Raw genomic sequence first — 27,318 nt, forward strand, 5'->3', positions numbered from 1 at the left:
TTATCAATCTGCTCCAGTCTCCTGACTGGCTCCTCCCACTGCTTTTCCTCTCAGCCAATTAGGTTGCGTATAGCAGTAATGGGTAGGGGGGCAGAGCTACAGATTGCTGTTCAGAAGAGACGTGGAAAGTAAATGAAGTAGATGCTACAAATGATCCGTTTTCACCTTTTCTTCTATTTACAGCATGGCACTCAAAAAGTAAAACAATTGGCAAACCACATTTAATCCATGAAAAAACAGCCTGCTTTCTGGAGAACACAGTAAAATAATTGATCGTTATTTTAATATACAGTAATATACCACAAGTCCCACACCAAAAATACCACATCCAATAATATTAAATTTGTGAATAGATAGTCTGCTTTAAATTTGTTATATAAGCTGTCAACTATGGCGAGACTATTTTGAAATAGAATAAATAGTATTTTCATATCCCAAAGAAATGCATTCATGATGTAATACATAATAGACTAAACATAGATGTGGATAGATAGGGCTGTATTCAGCCTTTCATAAATAGTCCATGTATCTGTGACACTGCGGTGCTAATGCATATGCAACAATGCTCAGAATAATTTCTGCATCTGTGAAAAGCTTGGATGTAGGATGGATTTAAATGTGTTATTTCGGTTACCACTGCATTAGCTACTTCAAAGAAAACAAGGCTTGTTAGAGAGAGACACACACCTTCCGATCAGCATTAGCTCGCTCTTGCAAGATTGCCTGGTCAGCCATGCAAATACACAGAAATTTTTCCACATCAAGTTAATACACCATGCATCAGATCTGATAAATGGACACAGAGATATTGTGACATTTGTATAAATTCAGTAATGAATAGTTTAAATAAAAGAATGCAACAGCTATTTCATTCAATTTGTCACCGTGTGAGGGAGCTGAATATCTTTCAACCAAAATGAATAAATACGAATAAATAATGAGAATGTGTTAACCCCAAGGAGAAGCTCCAGCACAGAAGAGCAGTCTGGATAACAGACCAAAGAAACCGGGCCATCAATTATGAATGCATTTTATGATTTGTAACTATTGAAATCAAACAAGACTTTATTCCGTGGCGGTTTAATTTTGCAGACGCACAAGATAAAGACTTGGTTAAAATTAACATTTGCCCTCAAATAAATTAAGTTCAACTTTTTTATCCCTGAAGTTCACTTCACAGAGTGCATGTTTGATGAAAGAACTAATGCTTTATTTCAATTTGGCCCCAATTTAAAAAAATAATTTATTTCAAAAGATTGAATCCTGGCCCAAGATTCAGACGAAGGGAAACTAAATAAGCCAGTGTGCATCATTATGTAATGTGTTTTGATTTTAAAAACCTTTTGTAATGTAGTACAGCATATTTTCTACATAGGTTTTGCTCTATTTTGATCATTGTGTATGTTGTAAACAGTTTAATGTGCATTTTAGCATTGAGCTCAGAACAGTTTGACCCGTTGTACTGTGGTTGAGCACTGTCACCCGTATAATAATCCTGGCTCACAGACAGTTAGGTTTTTGGGTCCAGCCACATGTCAATGCTTGCCATTAACTCACATAATCCACTCAAATCACTCAGAATGGCTGATGTGTACCAAAATAAGTATGGAGCATGGCTCACTCAGAGCAGCAGTGCATAGCACACCAAGTAAAATTCTTATCAGTACTTTCAGTGGGCTAAACACTGAGTGCTCAGTGGTTTAACATGCCCATGAATGCTTTTTTTTTTTTACCTGCTCTGATTCCAGCACAAATTGTGGAGTTCCAGAGCAAGAGACCCAGATGGGTGGGAGAACTTTGGGTGACTTGCCACCCAAGAATGTCCAGAATGCTCCCACCCACCTAAATGCTACACTGGCAGAGGAGACTGAGTCTGTGTGTGTGTGTGTGTGGGGGGGGGCATGATTCAGCGGGTATGACAGTGAAATTTGACCGGCTGTCCACTCAGGAAAGGGGAGGTTCACACCAGATCCGGTGAGGACGCTGGACCCCCAAGCTCTCCGTTTAATGGGCGGTACTACGCAAACAGTGCAGGCGGGTTACGTCGGATAGATGCCTTGGTGGAATCAATACGAACAGGTGAACACTGCCGGCACCTGATTGGATATATGATAGGTCGTCTTTTGGTTCGGCTCTCCTTTTCAAAACGAAACAATATGGCAGAGTGTTGATAAACTTTTTTTTTTTCCATCTAAACTGTCCACTAAAATATATTTCTGAAAACATTTGAGGGGAGAAATGGGCAATGTAGTTGCTGAATCTTGGTTCATATTTGATCTGCAGCACCTAGTTTGAAAGTTTGATCCCAGTTTTGCGAGCCAGAGCCAGCTAGGTTTGGATGCCTTCATGTGCACAGAACAAAGACAAAGTGCATTCTACGCAAATACAGAACCGGTGACGGCGCCACCACTTGCCAGACCGTTTCCATCATGCACTGTGCAGCCTGTCCATAGAAAATGAATAGGATGCGTTGAGTGCCAGATCCAGTGAGAACCCCCCTGAAAGGGGTAGTGCCAGGAAACATCAGCACCATGGACAGCTACCATGTTCCCCCATGTGGTAGTGAGGGGGTATGCATCTTTCTGACTCCAAAAACATGGAGTTTTTTTGTGATTGAACACTGATCTAATCTCAGTGAGGGCCTTAAGCAGCATACGGTCTTCAGATGTGTTTGAACATGATGTAACTGGACTCACCTCAAACCCATACATAACATACATAACGTTATTTTCGCGGAACTAGCGGTATAAATTGAAAATGGAATGGCAACAGAAAATTTCATGTAGGAAGGATTTTACCAAGTGAAATCCCGCCCCACCCCCCTCCACAGACTTGTTTAGGGCCACCAAAATCCTAGGGCTGGCCTTGAGACTGAGCATTCCAGAGTGCACTACGTAATTCCTGAAAAACATTCTTTGCTGTTGACTGCTCCATTAACAAAATGGAATATGCCTAAAGGCGCCCTGTAGCTCAGATGCATAATGGGCGGCATTGTTATGCTGAGGTCACTCCTTGCACAAACAAATGCTGATTTACTGCGACATGATCTTCTGTGCATATTGCAGCATAGGTCCAAACCCATATCTTTCATTCAGCCTGTACCTCTGAAAACTACATGTAGACAAGTGCAGACTTACTCTATGCATGTCCACTTGCTTGAATATATGAAAAAAACAAATGCTCGTAGACACAAAAACACACACGCGCACACACACACTCCAATATGCACACACATACATACTGTACACACATGCACACACACACATCCACATACACACACAGATACACATACTCATCTTCATTTATAGATCTGCATGCGCACCCACCACACATAGATACACATACACATGCAAACACACACACATACTTGCCCATTTCTCCATTAAATAAAGCTTTGATGATAATATTAAATCTTTCTGCATCTATTGGGATGGCAGGTATGCCATCCTGCCAAGTTATGCTTTGGCAGGCACCATGCCTCATACCTAAAAAGCACTGAGAATTTGGCACTTTTCAGGGTTTCCTACAGAAACAACCACAATGACCACAGACTCCCACATTAATTTAGCTACCTTCTGACCTCATGTCAACCCACAGAAATATAATATAGCCCTAATGGTGCAGTGTGTGCAGTGTATTTACATGCGTCTGAGGGTGAAAGGGGGCCCATAAAAAAATCTTAATTGTTACTGTAATTGACATACAGTAACTAGCTTCTATCACTGCTACTAGGGGGCATGCATCTGTTCTTAATCTCAACAACCATATGCTCTACAATGCTCTGTATACAGTACACTCTGTAGTTTTGAAAATGTTTTCAGTGGAACATGTTTTTGCGTAGCCCTTATTAGTTATTAGCATTTCAAAAAATAATTCTGCCAAGTCTGAGGGGTTTTTTGTACATGAAAGTAACATGAAAGGGGAGATTTTAATATCATGACGGTTCATATTGGGCTGGCTTTTTGCCAAGCTTTCTTAGCAGCGCGCTTACAACCTTGTTGAAAGACAGTGTGAATGGCCCCACCCCAGATCCCCTTTGTGCTATTTAAGAGATGGTAAACATGAGGTGCAGGTGATCAGTCTGTATCTGTCCTTGGAAGGAGAGAACACTGTGAACAAGGCTATAAGCAAACAGAAAAGGAAGCAGAAGACCTACCATTCCAATTTGGGACTTCAGTCACACTCAGCTGAACAAAATGCAGACTTTCCATGGTGAGTATCCCGGTATCTATGAACAGCAAATGTTTTCAATGTTAAAAACTCCAATAGAGTACATTTTACTCTGATAAAGTACCTTTTCCCATTATGGACTTGTGTATCTGTGTTGAATTAACACACTGAGCCCTCCCTTTGTTGTATTGTATTGACGTTTCACATGGATATTACAGTTTTGTTAGCGTCTTGATGCTGAGGGTAATCTTTAAATGTTATGCCTTCTTTTCTGCATTCATACCTCTCGAGCTTAATCTTTGGGTGCATAGGTCAAAATATCCACTTGCTTTCCTGTGGTTCTTTATTTGGTTTCACCTCTCTGTTCATTTTGGTCTGTTGGCAACAATATTTTAATTATTTCCAAGCGTTTCTGCAGTGATGTGATTTATTTAACCTGGTTTCATTACTACTAGAGTCATATTTGAATTCAAATGAATAATTTCCTTCTAATAAAATTGTTTCCGTTTAAAACAATGTGCATTGTAAATAAAATGTATTTGTTGGAGGATATGGTTATACCTCTCCAACCACTAAATAATCACCCTTCCTAGGGGTCATTCAGCTTACAAAAAATCTTTACAAAACAATTGTTCAAACTTTGTTTTATTTTTTTTGTGAGTGTGTGTGTGTGTGTGTGTGCATGAGTGTTGTAGGTTTACTTTTACCATTCTTCTCCCCAGACAACTCTGAAGTAATTCTTGCCAGGGGAGGGGGTAAACCCAGGATTGAGTGGATGGAGCATACAGACAAAGATCACCCAGAAAACAGCAAATACTCCCAGACCCCAGTCCCAGACAGAAGCTGCAATGCCAAGGATTTCAGCAGCATCTACAGTAAAGGTAGCATGTAATCAAGGCATATGTTATTATTCTTGGTAATGAAGGTTAAAATTAAGCAGAAAGATAAACTGCATTAGACCAATTGCCTTTGATGTCATAATTACAGTGCGCCAGAAGTCATCTGTATTGATGAATTCATTAATCATTTAATTAATTTGTCCTAGCAACAGCCCTTACAGGATTATAAACTGAAACGGGTAGGTAGTACATGTTTCCTTATGGGCATGCCACAGCATTAATAAAAGACATTTCTGAAACTTAAGAACTTCTAAAGAAGAATGCCTTGGAATAGTTATCTTATTGATTATATCAAATAAAACAACTGCCTATATGAAGTGTTTATCGTTCTGTTCTTTTAAATGTATGCTACTATAAATATTAGCCTAAATTCAATCCGTTATTCCTTTAACATTGTTCAGAGTTGGTTCTGGCTCAAACTCGAGGATACACCTTTACAGGTAGCTGAATCCAGGACAGCATCTGAAGCTGCGCTATTGTTACAGAATTCCCTTAATAGCTTAGCTAAATTGTTTAATAAAATGGTAGGCCTATTTTACCGTTTCCCATAGTAGCTAGGCCTGACACATTAATATCATTTTTCTAACCTTGTACCGCGAATATTGCGTCAGTACCTTTTATTGTTTTGGCCAATTGCATTATCGCCTACAGAACAACATACAGTAAATTGCGCTTTACCATATTTGTACATAGGCTCTCTATAGCCGCCGCAGCACATCGCTATGAGGTCGTGATTGTCAGATTTGTATGATTAGGCTACCGTTTTCATCTGCGAGGATAAGATGTGGTCGGCTGTGTGAGTATGGCTGAATTTAGTTGTCAGACGACAGTGAAAATTTTAGGAGAGCGGTAATGTAATTCTTAATGAGACAAATTGTTTGCTCCAGAAACGCCTTTGTAAATATCGTAGTGTTGTTTGCAATCTTTGAATGTGGGTGTTTTTTTCCGCATACATCTCACCAATACGAAAACTTTGGTGTGTAATTATCACTGGTGGAGAAGGGGGATGGGCGTCATGTAGCCTTTTGACGTCACTGCTAGTGTTGGGAAGAGTCTTTCAAATAAATTGGTAAATTTGAGTCAGTACATCAAAATTACCAGAACGTTTGAGTCTTTCAGATTATTTTTTCATAACCATTAAAAAACACCCACTTTGCCGATTATAATACTTTCTATTCCTGCTTCTCTGGCTCTAATTCAAATTATTCACTTTCGGCTCCTAGCAAAATGTTGGTGCTTGTGACAATGTATAATCTGAAGAAAAACACATTTTCAACATACAAATTATTTAATGGAATGGTTTAAACGATATGTTTTCTGCAGAATGGGCATGTAGATTAAGTTTAACACGATCACAGACTATTGTACAAAGAAAGCAGACTAACCATGACAGAGATGAGTTTGCTTATTGAACGATTTATAAAAGAGGTGGCACCTGTAAACTATCATATTCTCAGATGTTAAATGAGTGTCTCAAACACAATTAAAAGCTTGTGTGTGAAAGTTTCACCTAGACAACTGGTAGATATCAAAGTGTTTGTCATGTTTTTGAATGGAAGTGTTTTTAATGGGCTGTTGTATACACGACGGACGTACTAATTGTTTGCATGTGGGTAGAGAATATGGCTAGCTAACATTAATTTAGAACTGTGGCGTTTGCAGGTAACAATAGCTACAGTAGCCTAGCAAAAAAGTACTTAAACAGTAGAAATGCCACAACGGTCAGCTGTTGTCACTTCAATAAATATGCCGTAACAAATTGCACAAAATGGCTCCCCATTTGTGACTTTTGCAAAGTATATGCTTTGAACATTCTGATATAATTAGGATGTCAATATCGCATAAGAGAATAAAGTTATAAACACCTAGCCTACTTAGTTAAATGTCCGTGTCCAACAGCTTTGCAATAAGAAGACATTCTTTATTGTCATCATTTGCTCGTGCTTTTAAAGAAGGTAGCCCAGTTAGCACAAGCCTGAACATAGATGGAATGTAATCTAAAGGGTTGGAAATCAAGGTTGACATGTTTTGACATAAAGAACTAGGTTAGCTCAATTTGACCGTAATTCAATTCAGGTTTTACTTCCATATGGCCTGGCACCTACACAATATTAGGTAGGTGGTTTTAATGTTGCGGCTGATCGGTGTAAATAAGTTCCCACAAGGTTTATGCAGTTGCACCATTATTAGTAAACAAATAACAAATTAGAGATTTGCTTCAGCCAGAGTTGGGATTCTAAAGTCCTATAGGCAAGCACATTACCAGCGATCCACCATTGAAGTAGTCAGGATGGGGTGTATGGGATGTTTTGATTGCTGGTGTAGATAAATATCCGATGGGGAAATGTATTGTTTGTGGGCCGGGAGCATTTCTGATGATTTAATGGGCTAGGAAAAAGAAGAAGAAGGAAAAAACGGCAAATCCATTAAGCGTGGATGTGTCTAGTTGTTTGTGAATTCTGTCTGTTGAAATGGGATCAGAAGGTACAGAAATTAATGTTTTAAGGGCTGAGAGTCTGTGGTCATTGTGGTTATTTCTGTAGGGAACCCTGAAATGTGCCAAACTCTCAGTGCTGTATAGATATGGGAGATGTGGGAAGGGGCATGCCACTCTACCAAGCCGTAACTTGGCGGGATAGCATACCAGGCATCCCAATAATAGTTAAGCAAGGCTGTATTTCTTTTCTCCTGCTTAGATACTGTTAGACTAAACTTCATCTGGAGAAAAGCACTGTTTCAATGTACAAAAATGTCAAGTTACTCACACATGCAAAGCACTGTCTTCAACTAATTCATTCAAACTTGCAAAATCTGGGCCTGCCATTTAAAGTATTGATATCAAAATTAGGTCATGTTACAAGAAACGATATTACCTATCTTAGCTCACACAAATTAAACAAGCCGTATTCTATAGCAATGCCACTGAACGTTTCCTAAATTACTTCTATGAGTAACTTGGCCCAGTGTTTTTTCATCTTACCATCTGAAGAGAAGGTGGTCGTTTAAAATTTGCATCACATCATGTCAAATAATAAAAATGACCTCATGGAAGAGGACATTTCAATGAATGTACGAAACCGCTGATGAATACTCCAGAAAAGGGTATATTTACACTTGGTCATCAAGTTCATTTTACAAAATGTCCAAGTTCTTGTGTATTTGCAACTTAAAATAAATACTCATTGTTAAATACATTCATAAATAAAAAAATAAATATTAGAAACATTGAGGCCTATTACATAAATATTGAATCTTACAAACCTATCCAGACATATGTTTGCCCAATTAGTGTACTGTATGCTTGTACACACAGGGCCAAGACGAATCTAATTATCAATTAAATTAGGTTAATCGGTTGATTGAGTAACAAAGAGGGCAATTACTTTTTTACATGGGTGATATGAGTGTGTCTGTTTGACTTTTTTCATTAAAAAAAGAAATAATAATTTTAAAAATGCGTTTTGTGTTTACTCTGTTTCCCTTTGTCTAATATTGTATTTTATTTAAAGATCTGAAACCGTTCAGTGTGACAAATAAGCAATAATAGAGAAAATCAGGAAGGGGTCAAATCCTATACTTTGTCATGGCACTGTATATGAAATGGCAAATTCAATTCAAAATTAAATTTTAATTTTGAGACACAGTTAAATTAAAATTATATGATTGGGAAATTTAAAAGCAAATGTAGGATTACATTTCCATTTTACATACAACTTTTTCATTTGAATGTTGCCAGTGATATGCTTCCATAGAAATTAAAAGCACAGAATACACTCTGTGTGGTGAGGTCATCCATCAATGTGGTGAAACAAAGGACACTACAGGTCAGCCATCATGCTTTTAACCATGAAAATAATACACATAATGATTTTATGTCAGGCATTGTTGAGGACAGCCTTTGTGTTCTACCCCACTATTAATTGTGTGTGGATAGCGTTTCCTGCGTAAGTACAGGAGAGTACTGATAAAACTCCACATTTGAATATTTAGCACAATATGCCCTCTATGAAATGCGGTTCAGCACCAGGAGACATGAAGTACTCCAATGGACCAGTTGGAAGGAATTATGCTGTAAGAAAGGAACGGAGTGGTAACCCTGCCAGGCCACCTGTTTCAAAGAGTCTGAGCCAGCCAAATCACACTCGCCAGCAGCCTTCTTTTGTCGTTGGGTAATATTTTGATGGCCCAATTGTATAATTGCACTGAAAGGACACGGGTTCTCCGGAACATTTTCTGCGGCCTCTCATTGTGGCATCACTGAAGACTCCTAATGTATGGCGTACCTAGAGGAACTTGAGGAGGTACTCTACCATGACTCATGGGGCTCTATTTTCCAACGGGCGCATGGCGTGTTGGGAGCTGTCTGACTGGCGAAATTATGTCTTCATCATGGATTTTGACACGCCTGAGCCATTTGGAAATTTTGTGACTCGCCGTGTGCCAAAGTGGGAGCGGAGCCGCCGCTGTGGGTGTAGTGCAGTGCAATTATGATGTGGCTCATCGGAAGTTTTGGGTCAGACAAGTCCAATGAGTAAGCAATACAAGTCAGATCAATGCTGATTTGGAAACAGGTGATACATTCTCAAAATACGTGTGTTTAAAACATGGGGAAACTATAACTCATCCAAGCCTATTCGGTTCAGTTAAGCCACGCCATTGTTGCAAATTAATGACGGACTTATAATTTTTCTTTAATTTGAGCTGCACTGAGTCATTTTACTGCTGAGAACGGGATCATTGACATTGTATGATTTCCCCTGGTTTTATTTTGTTTAATAAAACTTCACAGTACAGTTGTCATTATTTCTTAGTTATAGCATATCATGTTTAAATTATTTAGCTACAGGAATACAATTGGAACAAATACAAACAAATTCGTCTTATGAAATTTGTTCGGATTCGGTTTTTGAAGAAAAAAAAAAAAAAAAGACAGCCCAATTCTGCGCCTCCTGCAAAAGACCGCATTGTGAGAAACATCTGATTAATATATCATTATGCTCGTCTTCCATTGCAGCCATCGTCTACCAAAATTGGCAGTACACACTGCAATGTCCTCGGCTCTTAAAGGGAATAGAAAGAGATAATTTGATTGGCTATTTAAAAAATACAGCAGCAGCACACCCACTAGTAATATATTCAGCATAACCCAGCGCTGTTTCCACGTGCGCCACATGTTTGTGCAATGCACTCCTCGCCTCTGGTCCTGAAAATATCACCATTCACTGGCCTCACCCAGTGTGCCCACGCGCTGTGCCATTGAGTGTACCCATACACCATGTGAGATTGATTCCAGAAAACAGAGTTGATGAAGTCAATATGTGGCCAATCAGGCACTTACCATGAGTTTTTCCCATCTCTTACTCCTGCTTTGAAACACTGAAAGCTTGCAGGGAGGCAGGTGGGTGGCATTACGTCCAGGATTTCAGCTGCCCTCCAACACTTATTTGCTTGATTGTATTTCATTCTCCTGGTTCATATAAATATACACTTATAAATGTGGCATGCTCAACTTGAGCAACAAGAAGCAGCCACTTGACATTGTATGTTTTAGAGGAGATTGTGTGCTTGTTTGCAGTCTTCTGAAGTGACAGTGAAGTTTGCAGCGATGAGCATGGCTGGTGATTAAGGCCTTGGGAGAATATGTGGGGAAAATATAGTTAAAACATTAATGACTTTGCCATGCACTGTCCCAATTGCATGTAAGTAGACAGCTTTACATTGTTGCAGTCTCCGAGTGTACAATATTATGCTGTGTCTTTGGATGTTTAGATTTGCTTCCCCACCCTGATGGGGAGAAGATGACCAGAGGTTTCCTGCAGGAGCTGGTGAGCACTCTCCTGGCCTATGTTACCAAGACTTTTGACCGGACAAGCAAAGTGCTGGACTTCCATCACCCCCACCAGCTTAAGGATGGCCTGGAGGGATTCAGCCTGGAGCTTCCCGACCTGCCTGAAAACCTGGAGCAGATCCTGGTCGACTGCAGTGACACCTTAAAATACGGAGTCAAGACGGGTAGACACAGTCATCATAATAATCATAACTATAATATTTATTTTTTTATTGTACAGTTCATGAATAGAGTATCCCAAGTCACTGTGCATGGATAGATTTATAAACAAATTTATAGATAACCATGAACAGACAGGATACATTAAAATAACTGATGCATTAAAAGTGCATCTTAAGTGATGTGAAAACTAGTGAGAGATTAGTAACTGTCTCTGTGATCCTTGAGAAAGTACTTCCAAAGCTGTGCTGTGTGTCTAGACAGGGTTGTGTGCCTGAAATTAATTGAATAACTCATCGGTTCCCAGGGCATCCACGATTTTTTAATCAGCTCTCCTCGGGCCTTGATATTATTGGTCTGGCTGGTGAATGGCTGACATCGACTGCCAACACAAACATGTAAGAAAGTGTATACTTCCCTTCTGTTTGCAAGATGATGAAAATCTCAGTGACAACTTTTAGTTATCCACCGCTTAGCAACTCATTAAGAATTGCACATATGGATTTTGACAATTTCAGATAAATAAACCAAAGCTCAAGTATTTGTGTTTATTTGCGCAACAAATGTTTGAGCTTTGTTTTTTTTTCTTTGAAATTGTTGCAGAGAATGATAGAATTATAATATGTGTGTGTGTGTGGGTGGGTGCACTCATGTTCATATTGCTATACTTGTGAGGACTTCCCATTGACTTACATTCATTCCGTAACCTCTAACCATAACCCTAACCCTAACCCCAACCACTACATGCCTAACCTTAACCCTAACCTTAACTTAATTGTAACCCTAACCCTAACCCTAAGTCCTAACCCTAAAACATTCAACAACTCTTGAACTTGTCGGGACCAGCAAAAGGTCTAAACCTTGTGTAATTTTCCTCATCTTTCTATCCTTGTGGGGACATTTGGTTCTCACAAAGATAGTAATACATGCCCACACATACACACACACACACACACACATGCGTGTGTGTGTGCATGTGTGAGTGTTTTTGTCTGTGTGCATGAATACGTGTGTGTTGTGTTCTTGTAGGTTTACTTTTGAAATATCCCCAGTCTTTATCCTCATGGAGGAAACCGTTTTGAGGAAAATGCAGGAGAAAGTGGGCTGGGCTGATGAAGAAGGGGATGGAATCTTCTGTCCAGGTTCACCAGCACTCTTAACCACCTTCACCAATTAGGCATAATCACCCCAAACAATACATCTGACAAACAATCACCATGCACAGGGGAAATGCGAGCTATTTCACCTTCAGTCTCATCCCATCCAAATGGCCCACACATCCACACACATACACTCACTCACTATTCACTCACTCACTCACTCACTCATCGCACACACTCGCTCACAGACTCAGCCGCCTACTCATTCACTCACTCACCCAACTCACATTCAATTGCTCACAAACTTCCTAACTCACTCACTCACTCACTATTCATTCACACATCCAGTCATTCACACACACAGTCACTAACTGACCTTCCCACTTCCAGAGTTTATGGCTTCTTTGACATAAAAATCAGTTGCAACAGTGTGCCAACATATTTGCTTTTATATTTCCATGCGTGTAGGTGGTTCCATGTGCAACCTGTACAGTCTGTTGCTGGCCCGATACAATTTCTACCCTGAGGTGAAGACGGGAGGAATGAGCGACCTTCCCAGACTGGCGTTATTCACCTCTGAACACGTAATCCCAGCATCCCATCTGGCCTTTCTGTGCTCTAACCATGCTAGTGTCATTCCTTACAGTCTGGGTAACTGCTTAATCGTTTATTGTTTCCCAGAAACAAAATGGGCTCCTTATGCGAATATTAGACTGCAGTTTCAGTTATTCCATAATCTAATTGCATTGCATCTTCTATATATTTTGTAATCAATTGTATTTACTGGTTAATTAATTTTGAATTGATTGCAAGCATATTAAACTGCGATCCTATTTAACTTTTTCTTTGATTTACTTACTGATTGCAAGGAAATGAAGACTTTATTCATACAGCATTTTTGACAATCTTCGAAGCCATGATGTCTATCTGGAATCATTTTTCTTTCCCACACTGCGTTATTAATGTTCCAGAATCTGTGTTATTAATGTTCCAGAGTCATTATTCCATCCAGAAAGCCGCACAAGTCCTCGGCATCGGGACCAAAAATGTTTTTGTCGTGAAATGCGATGAAAGGTAAAGAACGGGAAACATTATGGATGCCGCACATGCAGAAGTATTACTACAGCCCCAGACGTGCTCTTTACACTGTCAAAAAGTTGTGTGTGTGTTGTACAACACAGGAACTGTTTTATTTTATTGTCTTATAATTGCAATTACTGATGTATTTGTACATTTAGGGTGTTTGATGTAATTGGTCATGTCTTTTAAAACCAAGGACATGTATTTGCAAGAATGTCCTGGGTTTGAATCCCGGCCCGAGGCCTTTCTGTGTGCCTCCTCTCCCGATGACCGTTTCCTACCACAGTACATAGACATGCAGGTTACACTAATTGAGGAGTTTAAATTTCCTGTATGGATGAGCGTGTGAGTTAATGGTGTGTGTGTGTGTGCCCTGCAGTGCAATAATAGCCTGTCCAGAGTGCTCCTGCCTCTCAGGGATACCCCCCCCCCCCCCCCCCCCCCCCCCACCCCGCCATGACCCTGTCTGGGAAAGATAATGGAAAGATGAGCCCTTGAGTTTTTTTTTATCACTGCATTTGTTTTTTGTTTTTTTTTTGTTTTGTTTTTTCTCAGAGGAAAGATGATCCCTGTAGAACTGGAATCAAGCATAATGCAGGCCAAAGCTGCAGTAGGTGATTTTGATATTTTTTTCACTTGACTTGTATCTTCATTTGTTTTCAATCATAGCATTGTTGCATTGAACAAAGCTAAAAATCCATTGTGTATGCATATTTATGAATATTGCTTATGACAATAGCAAAAACATTTCCACCAGAATCAACACCAGGTTTTCTTAGCGTTATAGTATTTAGCATATAATGTGTCCAATAGCAGTATAACCAACATAATATTTTGTTTTGTTTTTAACTTTTATTTATGAATATGAGTTAATGTTGTTCCACAATATTCCACCCCACTAATAGCCAATAATTTTACTATGTTGAGAATGTATGTGCATTCAACAAGGATGATTTTGGGGGAAACTATGCTGCCATGCAAACAGTTACTACAGTTACTGCTGACAGTAATGATTTAATTAATAGTAATTAATTAAACAATGCAGAGATGGATTGATAATGTAATTGTATTTTTTATTACTTTAAAACACACTCATAGTAAAGCACATACTTAAAGCGCTTTACGGTAAAATAATATAGCAACACACATAATTAAGCATTACCTTCTAAAAAAAGGTAGAAAACAAACTTAGGAAAGTTAACTTTAAGAAAGGTATTACTCGTGAAAGTAAGCTGGGGGATTGTTGAGAGGAGAAGCTATTAATTGTTTTCTGTTCTGACTGCCGATATCATCTTCCATTCACCTTAGTTCCACTTTCCGTGCCTTAACCACCCCGCCCCCTCTCTGTCTCTCTCTCAGGGCTGCGTTCCATTCTATGCAAATGCCACGGCAGGCACCACTGTGTATGGGGCCTTCGACCCTCTGCCCGAAATTGCTGATATCTGCAGCAAGCATGGCCTGTGGATGCACGTTGATGTGAGTATAGCTCCATGTGTCATGCATTGCCTACATTTTGGTCACTGGCTATTAGCTGCTTTACTTAAGAGTATTAGTGGGGATGGGAGTGTAGCATAATGGTTGGGGAAGTGGCTCACAGGTTCAAGTCCCAGGTGACACACTGCCATTGTACCATTGAGCCAAGATATTTACCTGAGATGCTTCAGCATATGTCCACCTGTATAAATACATACTTACATATCTTTTTTTGTATGTAAAAAGTTGTTAAGCTGTGAAAATTACTCTGGGTAAGAGCATCTGCTAAATGATTACATTTTATTTGCAAAACGTGTTCAAATAAACAAATTCAAGGTGTAGTACAAGTTTGAGTTCAGGCTCGATGCTGTTCAATACATTTTGAATTGCTTTAATGTAATGCACAAGCTTGTTCAAGAAACACACATAGATACTCTGCAACAAACATAGTTAAAGTAATAATCTCTTTTAAAGATTTTCATTAAAATTAATGTCTGTTAAGTCACTATCTATCGCCAAATTAGGTAAAACAATGGTGATTAAGCGTATTATTATATTAATTTATATTATTATTATTATTATTATTATTTATGATTAAAGAACTGGGTGTCTGTGGCGACATTCCCAGGAAAAAATCAAAAGCGGCGCATAGTTAGTGACGTCTTTTCCATCACCCATCAGTGGTTGGTCCGCCAGAGAGGGTAGGCGGAGCTAACGCAATAGGCTTGCTCTTCAACTCACTTGTGTGTGAGTACTGTTTTTTCCGGTGTCTGCCAGCATTACAATAACAGAGAAGGGGGGGCAGGTTATGGAACCCTAAAAAGTTTTTGTGTAACATGAGAGGTCATATTATTTGTTGATGTAGATTTCGTATTACATTTGATGACAATGTAACGTTACTAAATTACATAGCTATTTGCACAGCTAACGCTAGCTACCGGACCATGTCAAGAAAGGCAACATTAGTTTAGACAACGTTGCACACAGTATCCATCTCTCATATCAGGTAACGTTGCGTTAGCTAGCAAGCTAATGTAAATAACACAATCTAATGTCAGCTAACAATTATAAAAAACGTTAGCTAACACTACCGACCGGTACCGACCTCGCAAACCGTCTCTCGAATGCAATGCTACCTTATTGCAACGTTGCAGTGTAGCTAACTAAAGGCCAGTTCAGATCAATGATTCGCAACGAGACTGGATGCAACTTGTAAAATTCCAAGACGTCTGATTGTAAACGTTCTAAAACTGCACTTGGCGATTTGACAAGGTGGGTCTTTTGAGACCCCAGGTAACGGCTTCAGACGCTCTGCAACTAACCAGTTCACACCGCTGTAATTTTCTCTGCAACATTCTAAAACTGTTTCGTGTCGTTGCGAATCATTGTTCTGAACTGGCCATAACGTTACCATTATTTACATTGCCATCAAGTTCATAATGATCGGAATAAAGCCGGGGTATAGGTGGAGGAGAGCCGGGTCTGATTTCTGTGTAAAGACGTCAAGCCGGAGAAAACTAGATAAAAGAATACGGCAGTATGGATTAGCGTTGTTATTATTTTATTATGCTTCCTCATATGTTCCTTCAGCCTTGATGCCCTTTTTTGATGAAATCTCCTTTGTTTTTGTTTTATTCTTGTTTTGATTGCTAATTTAACACCCAGCTCAGCTTTATCCTCGAACAGTTTAGCTAGCAAAACCAGAAACACCAAGGGTAACATTTTGCAAGGCGGTTGTTTCAAAAATATCACGCAACAATCATTCACGAAAAAGACTGTTTATTGTGCACGAGATACAAAATTGCACGAGCTACAGCGAATCCCGTGAATTCTTCTCTGCAGTGTAAAGAAGTTCATACCGGGCAAAAGGTGGATAAAGAACGTTTGTGGAAATGGATCATCACTTATTCTACCCCAGGTCTGCTACAGCATTTTAACCCGGCTCAGCAGTGTGAAGACAGCTTAAGTTAGCCTAATGTTAGACAATGAATGAGTATGTACATATCGTTACTTTTATAACAACCATTTTATTCAGTAAATAGTAAGTGTTATAGTTGGCGTGGCCCAGGTGCCAACTGACTGACGTCACACGAGCGACACTGGTTGGATCCGGGTGGATCTATGGGAAGTGAGGTCCAAAACCACACCTGCAATTAATGCTTCTCGCCATTGGTACCACCAAAGAGAATGAAACGGAAATCTTCGAGATTGTAACTTTAAATAGAAACTGCATTGATTCTGTGTAACAGTAATGGATTCTGTGGCAATCGTTGAAGCACACCAGGAAAGAATGGCCATCAGGAACATTTTTAGCATTTTAGCATCAATATCAAAGGTTTTAGTGAATACTTCACCTGTTAAAATGTTGTTTAGCATACACAGTAGCAAAGCAGCTGGCCTGATTCAGATCCTGCTAAAAGCACTGTCAGAAAAGTTGATGGCTGAACATGTAAATGTTAAGATGTATCTGTCTAAAAAACAAGCAACCTTGAAAAAAAAAGACCTGAATGAAAAAAGTCTGGCCTCAAGCTTAGTTAAGAAGCTTGGCTAGCCATTCAGAAAATTTAAAATGAAAGGCTTCTCTTCATCACTGTTTATAGAAATAAGATGGAACTGTAGTCTCCCTACACTCTGTAGCTGTTGCCTTGGGTTGCTTCTGCTTAGTTTCTCTGTTTTTAATTTATTTATTCTTACACCAATGTACACTATGTTACATGATAGTTAACACCAAGCAGGGTGCTGGCGAGTGTGGGCACGAGGAGTTGCGTGTTATGCATTCAAATGACAAAGTGCTTCTCGTCACATTAATAACACTAATTGAATCAACCAGCAGTACACTGCAAAAAAAAAAAAAATTCTTAACATTTGATTGGGTGGGCAAGATGCACGTTTGGGTGGGCTGAGCCAACCCCTGCCCATTACCGCCGCCGGCCGTAATGCCTTGTCATGACTTTGCACATTCCCCCTGTATTTCGTGATTTATTAGCTTGCCGTACCTGCTAATTCCCTATATAGTGATGCGTTTAATGGTAGGAACTGAAGCTGCATGTCATTCTTTGGGGTGTAACAGCAGATCGCGATCTCTCTCTGTCCTCTGCAGGCCGCCTGGGGGGGTGGCCTCCTCATGTCCAAACGGCATTGTGGTAAACTGCGCGGGATCGAGCGGTATGCTGAGTTTCGCCCCTAGCCCCACACCCCTCCATGACAACACTGACTGACTGCATTCTATGACCCTGTTTTGCTAAGAATTTTAGCATTCACAGAATTTTTAGTACAGGCAGAACTAAAAACAACAGGCAATGATGTGTGGATAAGCAATTACCATGACAATTCAATCATTGGTTGTGGTTATTGGTTTTGTGTGTGCTGACAGGTTTTACACAACTAAAGTCCATACTAAATTAAGTCCTATAATGGTTCCACGGAAAACAAAAAACTACTTTCTATGTAGAAGAATATGCAGAAAACTCCAAGACCTTCATATTTGGCTATATTAGTGGTCAATAAACCTGTTCCTGGAGATCTACCATCTTGTAGGTTTTCATTTAAACCCTGATTTGGTTACAGTGAAAACCTACAGGACAGTAGATCTCCAGGAACAGGGTTGGTTACCACTAGGCTATATCATATAGAAAAAAAGACACATTTTCACTGGTGATCTAGTGTCTCAGAGTTTTCTATATTTCGCAATGGGCACCTCTCCACCTCCAAAATTTTTTTTTTTCTGTTAGGGCTTCATCCGTTACCTGGAACCCTCACAAGATGATGGGGGTTCCACTGCAGTGTGCCGCCCTGCTGGTGAAAAAGAAGGTGAGCTGGGCCGTGTTACCGATGCACAGGTGCCGCATACCAGACAGGTTCAAACAGGCTGCTCTGCACAGTACTTCAGGTGTTCTCCAGTTCAGTCAGCTCTCCCAAGTACTTAAGGGCGGGCTTCAATCATCATTTCTCATTGGCTTTGATTAACACATTAAGTGCTAACGTTATTCAATGTAAACACAGATCGGCAAGTAAATGTTGGTGAGCCATGAACTATGAAAACTGTGCAGAAACTGCAACTGGAAACTTGTGCACGAAAGTGTGATGCAAAGTGAAGGACCCATTACAAGGGATTGTGAAAGAAGCAGGATTTAACGTGTCGTATTTGGTTCCGTGGTATTTCAGTAGAGAAATACAATACAGCTGAAGAGATGCCAGTTTTCCCAATAACTTTGGAGAGGAGCCCTTTCGTGGCACCCAGGCAGTTTGGCACAGTCAGTGTGGATTCCTCGAAATGGCACACGTTCCTCCCAGCTTCGCAGCCACAACCAGCGGCAATGGGAGGAACATGCGCCATTTCAAGGAATCCATACTGATTGTGCCAAAATTATTTGGTTGACAAGCACAATTCCTGCCAGTTTAATGAACTACGTACATATAATTTGCATCTGCTTGTGTGTGTATGAGCATGCATGCGTGTGTGCGTATGTGTGCGTATGTGTGCGTGTGTAGGTGTATGCAAAGGAGTGTGTATGAGTGTGTGTGCAAATGAGTGTGTATGCAAGTGTGTGTGGAGTGTAGCGTGAGGTAGCTGCATATACTTCTGTGTGTGTGTGTGTGTGCGTATATGAGTGTGTGTGTATATGTGTGTGAGTAGGTGTATATGTGTGAAGTGCAGTATGATGTAGTTGGGGATATTTACTTGCATGATAGCTTATGTTGCTAATGTAGCTCACATTGTCCATCACAGGGCCTCTTGCAGGAGTGTAACCAGCTGGGAGCGAAGTACCTCTTCCAGCCAGACAAGCAGTACGACGTCTCCTACGACACCGGAGACAAGAGCATCCAGTGTGGCAGACACGTGGACGTCTTCAAGCTCTGGCTCATGTGGAAAGCCAAGGTATTGTAACCATGTGCAATGGGTGACAAGGAGGGCAACAAGCACCAGGTAGCAGGCTTTAATGGGGTGATGCAGTGTTATGAGGGTTAGCTAACTGTGTATTTGGATAGCACTGTATGACACAAGTGATTGTGTAGCAGGCCGTGTGGTGCGTGCATGTGTGAGATAAATAAAAGGAAGTTTGACAGTTTGGGGAGAGGCTCAGTTCTTCCCCATGCTGTTAAAGGTCAGTTTGGGGGTCATGCCTACCCCAAATCTGAGTTTGTTTTACATTATTTTAGCACTACTTCTATGTACATGTCCTGCTGTTCACTTTTGGTTTGTCATTCCAGGGCTCTGAGGGATTTGGGTCACAGGTCAACAGGTGTCTGGAAAACGCAGAGTACCTGTTCAATCGCTTGAGTGAAAGGGCTGATTTTGAGCTTGTGTATAGAAGCAAGGTGAGGCAGAGAGCATCCTGGAGGCTCAGTGCACTTCACGTTCTCATTTTAGTTTACATTATTAATGCATTCTAAGTAATTTCTTCTGTGGTTTAATTTCAATTGTATTTTTTCGCACTGTGCATGCTAAATTTGCAAGACTAATTTGACTGTCATGCAAGTGGTCCAGTTCAATGACTTTGATCACAAACGTTATTTTTGTTTGTTTTTCCCAAAAGCCAGAACACAGCAATGTGTGCTTCTGGTACATTCCGCCCAGTCTGAGAGGGATCCCTCCAGGCGCAGAGAGAGAGAGGAGGCTTCATGAGGTAAATCAGCAGCCAAACTCACTCATAACGGATTCTGCCACACCCCAAATTGGGTGAAATGACCATATGTTACCAGTGACTCACAGCTCTCAAGTGCAGTGGTTTACAGCAGTTTACAGCACACAAAAGCTCCGCTCATTACAATGTTTCCTGTGACTGGCCCCCCAAAAATGTCTTATTAGCCTTTACGCAAAACAGGGATTTGTTTATTTCTTGTTTTCTGAGAAATGTTTAATTCATTAAAATGTCTGAAAATTGGCCAGATACAACATTTATTCATCCAATCCTGCCAAGTTATGCTAGTTGATTTCCCTTCACTGGAACTATGGAACCTAGCCCAAACTATGAAAAACATCCCTAGACCATTATTCCTCTTCCACCAGACTTTACAGTTGGCACTATTCGGGCCAATACAGTTAGCACTATGCATTCCGCCAAACCCAGATTCATCCATCAGACTGCCAGATAAGGAAGCGTTATTCATCACTCCAGAGAACACATTTCCACTGCTCTGGAGTCCAGTGGCAGTGCACTTTACACCACTCCAGCCGATGCTTGGCCTTGTGTATGGTGCTCTTAGAATTGTATGCAGATGCTCCCCCATGGAAACTCATTTCATGAAGCTTTTGATGAACAGTTCTTGTGCTTAAATTGTTTCCAGAGATAGTTTGGAACTCTGAAGTGCGTCTTGCAACCGAGGACAGATGATTTTTACGCACTACACGCTTCAGCACTTGGTGGTCCCAATCTGTAAGCTTGTGTGGCCTACCGCTTTGCGGCTGAGCTGTTGTTGCCCCTAGTTTACTGGGGCTACTCTAGCAGGGCAGGAATTTGATGAACTGACTTTTTGGAATTGCATCCTATGACAGTGCCACGTTGAAAGCCACTGAACTCTTCAATACGACCCATTCTACTGCCTGTGTTTGTCAATGGAGATTGCATGGCTGAATGCTTGACTTTATGCTCCTGTTTGCAATGGGTGTGACCAAAAGAGCCGCAACTACTCATTAGACGACTTGTCCACATACTTTTGAAGATGTAATGTGTGTGTGTGTGTATACATATATATATATATATATATATATATATATACAGCGTGTGTGTGTGTATATATATATATATATATATACAGTATATATAATATATATATAAATAGGGAAATAAAGCAGGAAAAGAGTGTTTAGTGTTTGTTGTGTTCTTTGTTCATTATGAAGGTTGCTCCAAAGATAAAAGCCAAAATGATGGAGGAGGGATCTGTAATGATTGGCTACCAGCCGACCAGTGAGAAGGTCAACTTCTTCAGATGTGTGTTCTCCAACCCTGCCACCAGGAAGGAGGATGTCGACTTCCTATTGGATGAGATTGTTCGGCTGGGGTGTGACCTGTGAACTATGTTATCACGTATGGCTGATGGTGTTTGAATATAAAGAGAGTAGATTGTTATAATTTGCATGACAATCAGCTGAACACAGAAATATTTGTACAATTTACAGCAAGTTTGTTCAGCAACTCAGTCAAACAAATCATTAATAATTAATAAATAATCATAGTTAAATTGAATCCATCTCCCAAAGCCTGCAAGAATCCACTGTGGATTCATGTTTCACTAAATTTATCAGGGTTTTAATATTGTCTGAGATACGTAATAGTATAAAATTAATTATATGTAATCTCTGGCAGTACATTAAGGAAAAATAGAATACAAATAGAGATAATAGCAATGTTTTAAGGGGAAATAGACTATAAAGAGGTAATGCAAATGCATTAACTGGGAATAGAATATAAATAATGCAGTACTTTAAAGAGGAATAAAATATAAATAGTGATAGAATACTTTGATTTCTAAAGGTGGAAAATATTTTATTTTTATATCAAGATCAGCCTTGTTTCTCATTAGCCTGCATTAACTGCATTAGCCTGGTCATGTCATTATTGTTCACTGTACTCATGTACTGAAGTGGTTGCTGTGTATTTAAACGTATTTTCTCTATCTTTTAATAAAGAATTATTTCATAGTTTGATGTATTTGACGGTAGTTTGAGTTTTTCCTGGAATTAGATCATGGAAGATAACAGAAAAGAGAAGGCTCTGGGGGATTGTGAGTGCTGGGAAGCATGTCGTTTCTTTCTCTCTTTCTCTCTTTCGTTCTTTGAAGCCTCAGTAAAGGTGTAGAGTATAATAGAATAATACTGCTCGGTCTGAGAACAAAGACACTGCCCCGATGGCTGTTGCCCCCTTTCGAAAAGGGCCACTCCCAGGAAGCGTGGGAAAAGGAAAACAAACATAACATGATAAATGAGAGGACGAGAAAGATAAAGAGACAGACTCCAGTGAACACACTAAGCCAGCCCCTGAAACCTCACACAACAGCCGGACAGATCGCACACGTGTCATCTGACTCACTGTGCAAATGAACATGCAAAGAAGGACCACCTGACCTTTATTTGTGACAAAGGTGGGAGGGCAAACAAGGGAAGAGTTCTCCTGGTCTGTACACGTATACAGGCTTTGTGAACAATTGTAGTCAGGGGTCCACCATTCACTTGCAATGCAGTCTGCTAGCTGAGATATGCAGCCGATGCGTTGGAGGACTGCGGTTCTTATGAAGCTGGTTCAGCCAAGATTGCTGGTGGCCAGCTTTTTGGAGAAGCCAATTTTGTGCAATGAAGTCAGGAAATTTGCTGAATTAAACTCGTGGAAAATGTGAAAGAACTATGTATCATCTCGGTGCACCTCTGTGGACAGTCAGTGCTGACATGGTCAGGATTTGCATCAGGACCAAGGGCTGAATCATTGTACACAAAGTCATACATTAACTGAACACACCAGCTGAGATTCCTGATGTTTATTTCATGATGTGCCCACTATGTCAGAACACTGCTCCAATCGGGTGCAGTTTGGCATATAAATAAATATCATTGGGTATTGCTCAAGTGACACCTTTACTAATTAAAACCACAACCATGAGATTTTCAGGTACAAATCATGTAAATATGTACCATTGTCACTGGAAATAAAATGACCTGAGAAATATAACAGAAAATTCTGAAAGGTAACATGACCGATGACCTATCATTTAAAAAATCAATTTTGTTTTGGGAATACCTTTTGCATCACTTCATTTTGAACGACATAGGAAGAAATCATAAGGTCAATTAGCTCCTCTTCATGTAATAACAGGTGCAACAAGTTAGTTTTCATGCCCCTGAACGTGGGTTTCCTTCACGTACTCCAGTTTCTTCCCACAATCCAAAAAACAAAAATAGGCTACTTAGGCAAAGGTAGGAGCATTTTAAAGGTGTGCCCATTTAAAGCGTCTCTGTAAATTAAGTTTACATGCACACCACTTGGTGGCGACATTATCCTGTCAAGCTCGCATACAGTGTGTGCTTATATATTTTCTTGATAGGATGATGTCACCACCTAGTGGTGTGTTAACATACATAAACATATAATGGACACTATGCACCGTGACCAATTCTAAAATCTGTTTGTACTGAAGCAATTCAGATGAAATACTTTCCGCAGGGGCCCAGCTGCAGCACCCAAGCTGGGAATCAAAGCGCTTTGAGTCACAAGCTCAGTTGGCTTATGATCCAAAGCTTATATACTACCGTGCTACACCCACACTGTAACTGAATGCTAAATATTTTGGATAATTAACCTTTTCCAACCTTTCAAAGGCATGTTTGATTGTGTATAATGAAACATTTAGATTATAAACAGTGTATACTGTGTAGTTTAGGCTTAAAATTGCATATAATAACGTGACAATAATGTGCATGTCATTTATTTGTTTGGCCATAAATGAAAAGCTTCTTTTCTTACTCTATACTCCATATTTTCTTTCCACAGCAAAGAATTTATACATTTTTGTGTTCTGAAAAGTTAGTGCCTTGAAATAGGTTATGGCCTTAATCTTCACATGCTCCAGTGAAATATTATATTCCACACCCTGCATAAGTACTATCCATCTTTTATATGGAAACGTATTCACGCCTATCTGCCTCACATGCAAAATGCAATCAACAAAGCAACTTAAAAGGATGGCCACTTACAGCAAGTGCTGAGAGAAATTTATTCTTCTGAAAAAACAGGACTTCATTTATAGCACATGAGCTGAAAAATGGTACCGCTACCCTATAAAAAGCTGTGCGTACTTTCAAATAAACCTCCTTTATAATATGAACGGAGCAAAATCTAGTTAAATGGTCAATGGCTAAATCTAAGAAAACAACCACATGCCAAAGGAGAAGAATAGGATTCGTGAGCAGGCCTTCTGCATAATGACCAGCCATAAATCATGTGTTGTTGATCAAGTACCTATGGACATTCTCATGTCCAATTCCAGCATTCTCATAAAAGGATACATGTTTATGTTTCTTTTTTCTGTTATATCGCCAAAACCTGACACCACAAATGCTAATCGGTCGCTCTGGACACTTAAAACGAAACTTGCCCTGGGTGGCTTTGGACATGAGCACGATTCTGGAGCACAAATTGTTTTTGTCTGTTTGGAGTTAATTAGCAGAATTAATTTTCATATTGCCCTGAAGCGATTTGTATTTTGTAAGCTTTATAAAGATTCACTTTCATTATCATGAAGGTTTACTGAACACATCTCAATAAAATAAGTAGACCTGGAGCTGATTCCAGGCATACGCATCATAGATGATTGCCCCCCCCCCCCCCCCCCCCCCCCCCCCCAGCCCCCGGTCTGCAATTGGAAATAACTCAATATAGTTCAGGCTTCCACCTAGGCCCTCCTGTTGTTTAGGGCCCTGAATAGAGCGTTGAGTTTTAGACATGTCAATTGCAGATCATGTTTAAGCATATGTGTAGCTCTACATTTGTTCTGTGAAGCTGTAGCAGGAATTCTCTGCCCGAGGAAACGTCATGCCCTGCTAACCCAATTTCTCAGTTTAAATCTGTTCTTAACAGTTTCCTTTATCCCAAAATGACATTATCCTTCCTCAGTATTTCCCAAAAGATATTACCCAAAGCAAAATGGATCATTAAACTCACTTTCCTCTGGGTGGGCTAAAACTCCAAAAAGTTCATTTTTATGGTGTGAGCAGTGTTAATCCAGTTCGGAGTTACAATCTCAAAACCCAACACATTGTCCTTTAATGTGATTTGGAGAAGATTAAAAACATGCAACTAAGTAGGTACAGTTTTCATACTACCACAGTAAACACGTTTTCCAAAGCCAAAATCATTTTTTAGCTTACCTGACCTTTACAAAAGAATGTTGGCAAATAAAGTCTGTCCCTTATGTAGCATAGTAAGCATGTGCTAAGCTGTTGTTTAAAATAAACGGTAGCTCTTGTGAGTTTTTATTATCAGTGGTGATAGCAGAAAGCCATATTAGAAAATGCAATTGTTGTGCATTTCTTACGGCTGAGAAATGTTCTCAAAATCGGACCCATCCTGCCCTAGATACAGGGTATTTTGGTGCCGGTGCCACTGTGAGAACACCCATAACTAGGGAATCAGAAAAATTCTGTCACTGTCTTGTCTTCACCAGTCACAATTGGTTAAAATATGAAATAGTTTTTTACATTTCCCCATCCATCCTACCCTTCTCCTGTTTCCAAGGTTACTAAGGTTACTGTCGGGGGGGGGGGGAGGGGGGCAATCCATTAATATGAAAAAGAATTCACCATGAGCCACACAACAGTTAATCCCAGAGAGCCAATTCCATTCCTTGTATGTTCCAGACCTGACCTCCTTTATCCAGAGCGCACATCGCCCCCAGCATGAAATACTTGCTGCTGTGATTGGTGTGTAAACAGATCGATGGGTGGTAAGTAAAGCAGGGATGGGGTCAAGTGCATTCAAAGTGCTCCCTCTTAACAAAATGCCCTGTGCACAAATAGCGAGACTGAGAAGACGCGGCTTGCTTGAGACTTTTGAGCAGGTTACAGGTTAGAGCAAGCAACGCAAGAACAAAACCATAGCTAAACACTCAGAATCCCATTAACATTAACTCCATCCACAGGGCAGCGTATTCCCAAACTTGAAGAGATATAGCTAGTCAACCTGGTCCTGGAGGGACATTGTTTCTGCAGGACCACCTACCCCTGGTCTCAGAGAGCTGTAGAGCTTGGAGGGCCTGGAGGGCCACAGTAATTTTAGAGCTACTACACCCTGCTGGAAAGCCACATAAATTTCTGGGCAGTAATTTTACTACATCAGATTCATTCATCTAATGAGGGATTCAGCTCCAGGTGCTTATTTCGGTCTACAGGTTCTGCACAATTCACGGTTTAAAGACACTTTTTTAGTGTCTTTTTTAGGCCGTGCTTTTTCACTCTCGCAACCCTCCCACGCACAGGACCCACAAAACACATCAGCATCCATCGGCGAACACCGGCAGATGAGCCAGCCTGCTCAGGCAAGCACCCATAACTGATGAAATCATAAAACTGTTTCCCTCAGAAACAGGGGAGGAGGAGCTTGACAGCCGGGGATTTAAGGCACTTCAACCTCGGCTCGCGTTCTCGAGACTGGAGGAGGATTAGTCTCCCAGATTAGCCAGCATGAGAACGAAACCAGTCCTTCCCCAGTGCTTTGTCTCAGGCAGAGATAAAAGGCCTGTGCCCTGTTCGAGCAACACAGGGGTGACTGGCTGCTGATTGCGATCACACAGTGCTGATTAGCATTCCCCTGGGGGATGTAGCGCTGGTACGAAATGGAAGACTCGCAGGTGAAAAGGAGACAGGAATGATGTGTGAGGAATGGTTTATGGGTGAATTATGCTTCTACCCCAAGGGAAATACAGACTTTAGATCCTGCTATTACGGCTATGGAAACATCAATAATGCAGTTGTTTATTCAGAGCCCCGAGTCGGCTGAATGGTGGATGTGTCCAGTGTAATTGGGCTGTCCGCGATCGGATTTCTGGGAAATTGAAATAGCTTTTCTGAGGCTCTTTATGGAAATGATACAGATATGGATGT

General features: G+C 40.3%; 1 protein-coding gene across 2 annotated transcripts; it reads left to right on the forward strand.

Moving 5' to 3' along the window:
- The first annotated feature begins 4,091 nt into the window (after positions 1–4,091).
- On the forward strand, positions 4,092–22,361 carry gad3 (glutamate decarboxylase 3). Of its 2 annotated transcripts, none has more exons than XM_035430812.1 (15): positions 4,092–4,212; positions 4,893–5,051; positions 10,839–11,081; positions 11,384–11,474; positions 12,106–12,218; positions 12,645–12,760; positions 13,171–13,250; positions 13,812–13,866; positions 14,616–14,732; positions 17,830–17,894; positions 18,461–18,539; positions 19,459–19,608; positions 19,941–20,048; positions 20,267–20,356; positions 21,571–22,361. In XM_035430812.1, the coding sequence occupies exons 1-15, from the start codon at positions 4,197–4,199 to the stop codon at positions 21,742–21,744; spliced, it is 1,656 nt and encodes a 551-aa protein (XP_035286703.1). In that variant the 5' UTR covers positions 4,092–4,196; the 3' UTR covers positions 21,745–22,361. The 2 variants fall into 2 exon arrangements, with proteins under 2 accessions (XP_035286703.1, XP_035286705.1); XM_035430814.1 differs by having other exon boundaries at positions 20,271–20,356; positions 21,571–21,656.
- Positions 22,362–27,318: the final 4,957 nt, after the last annotated feature.

The sequence above is a fragment of the Anguilla anguilla genome, chromosome 8, assembly GCF_013347855.1.
Source record: "Anguilla anguilla isolate fAngAng1 chromosome 8, fAngAng1.pri, whole genome shotgun sequence".
NCBI lineage: Eukaryota > Metazoa > Chordata > Actinopteri > Anguilliformes > Anguillidae > Anguilla > Anguilla anguilla.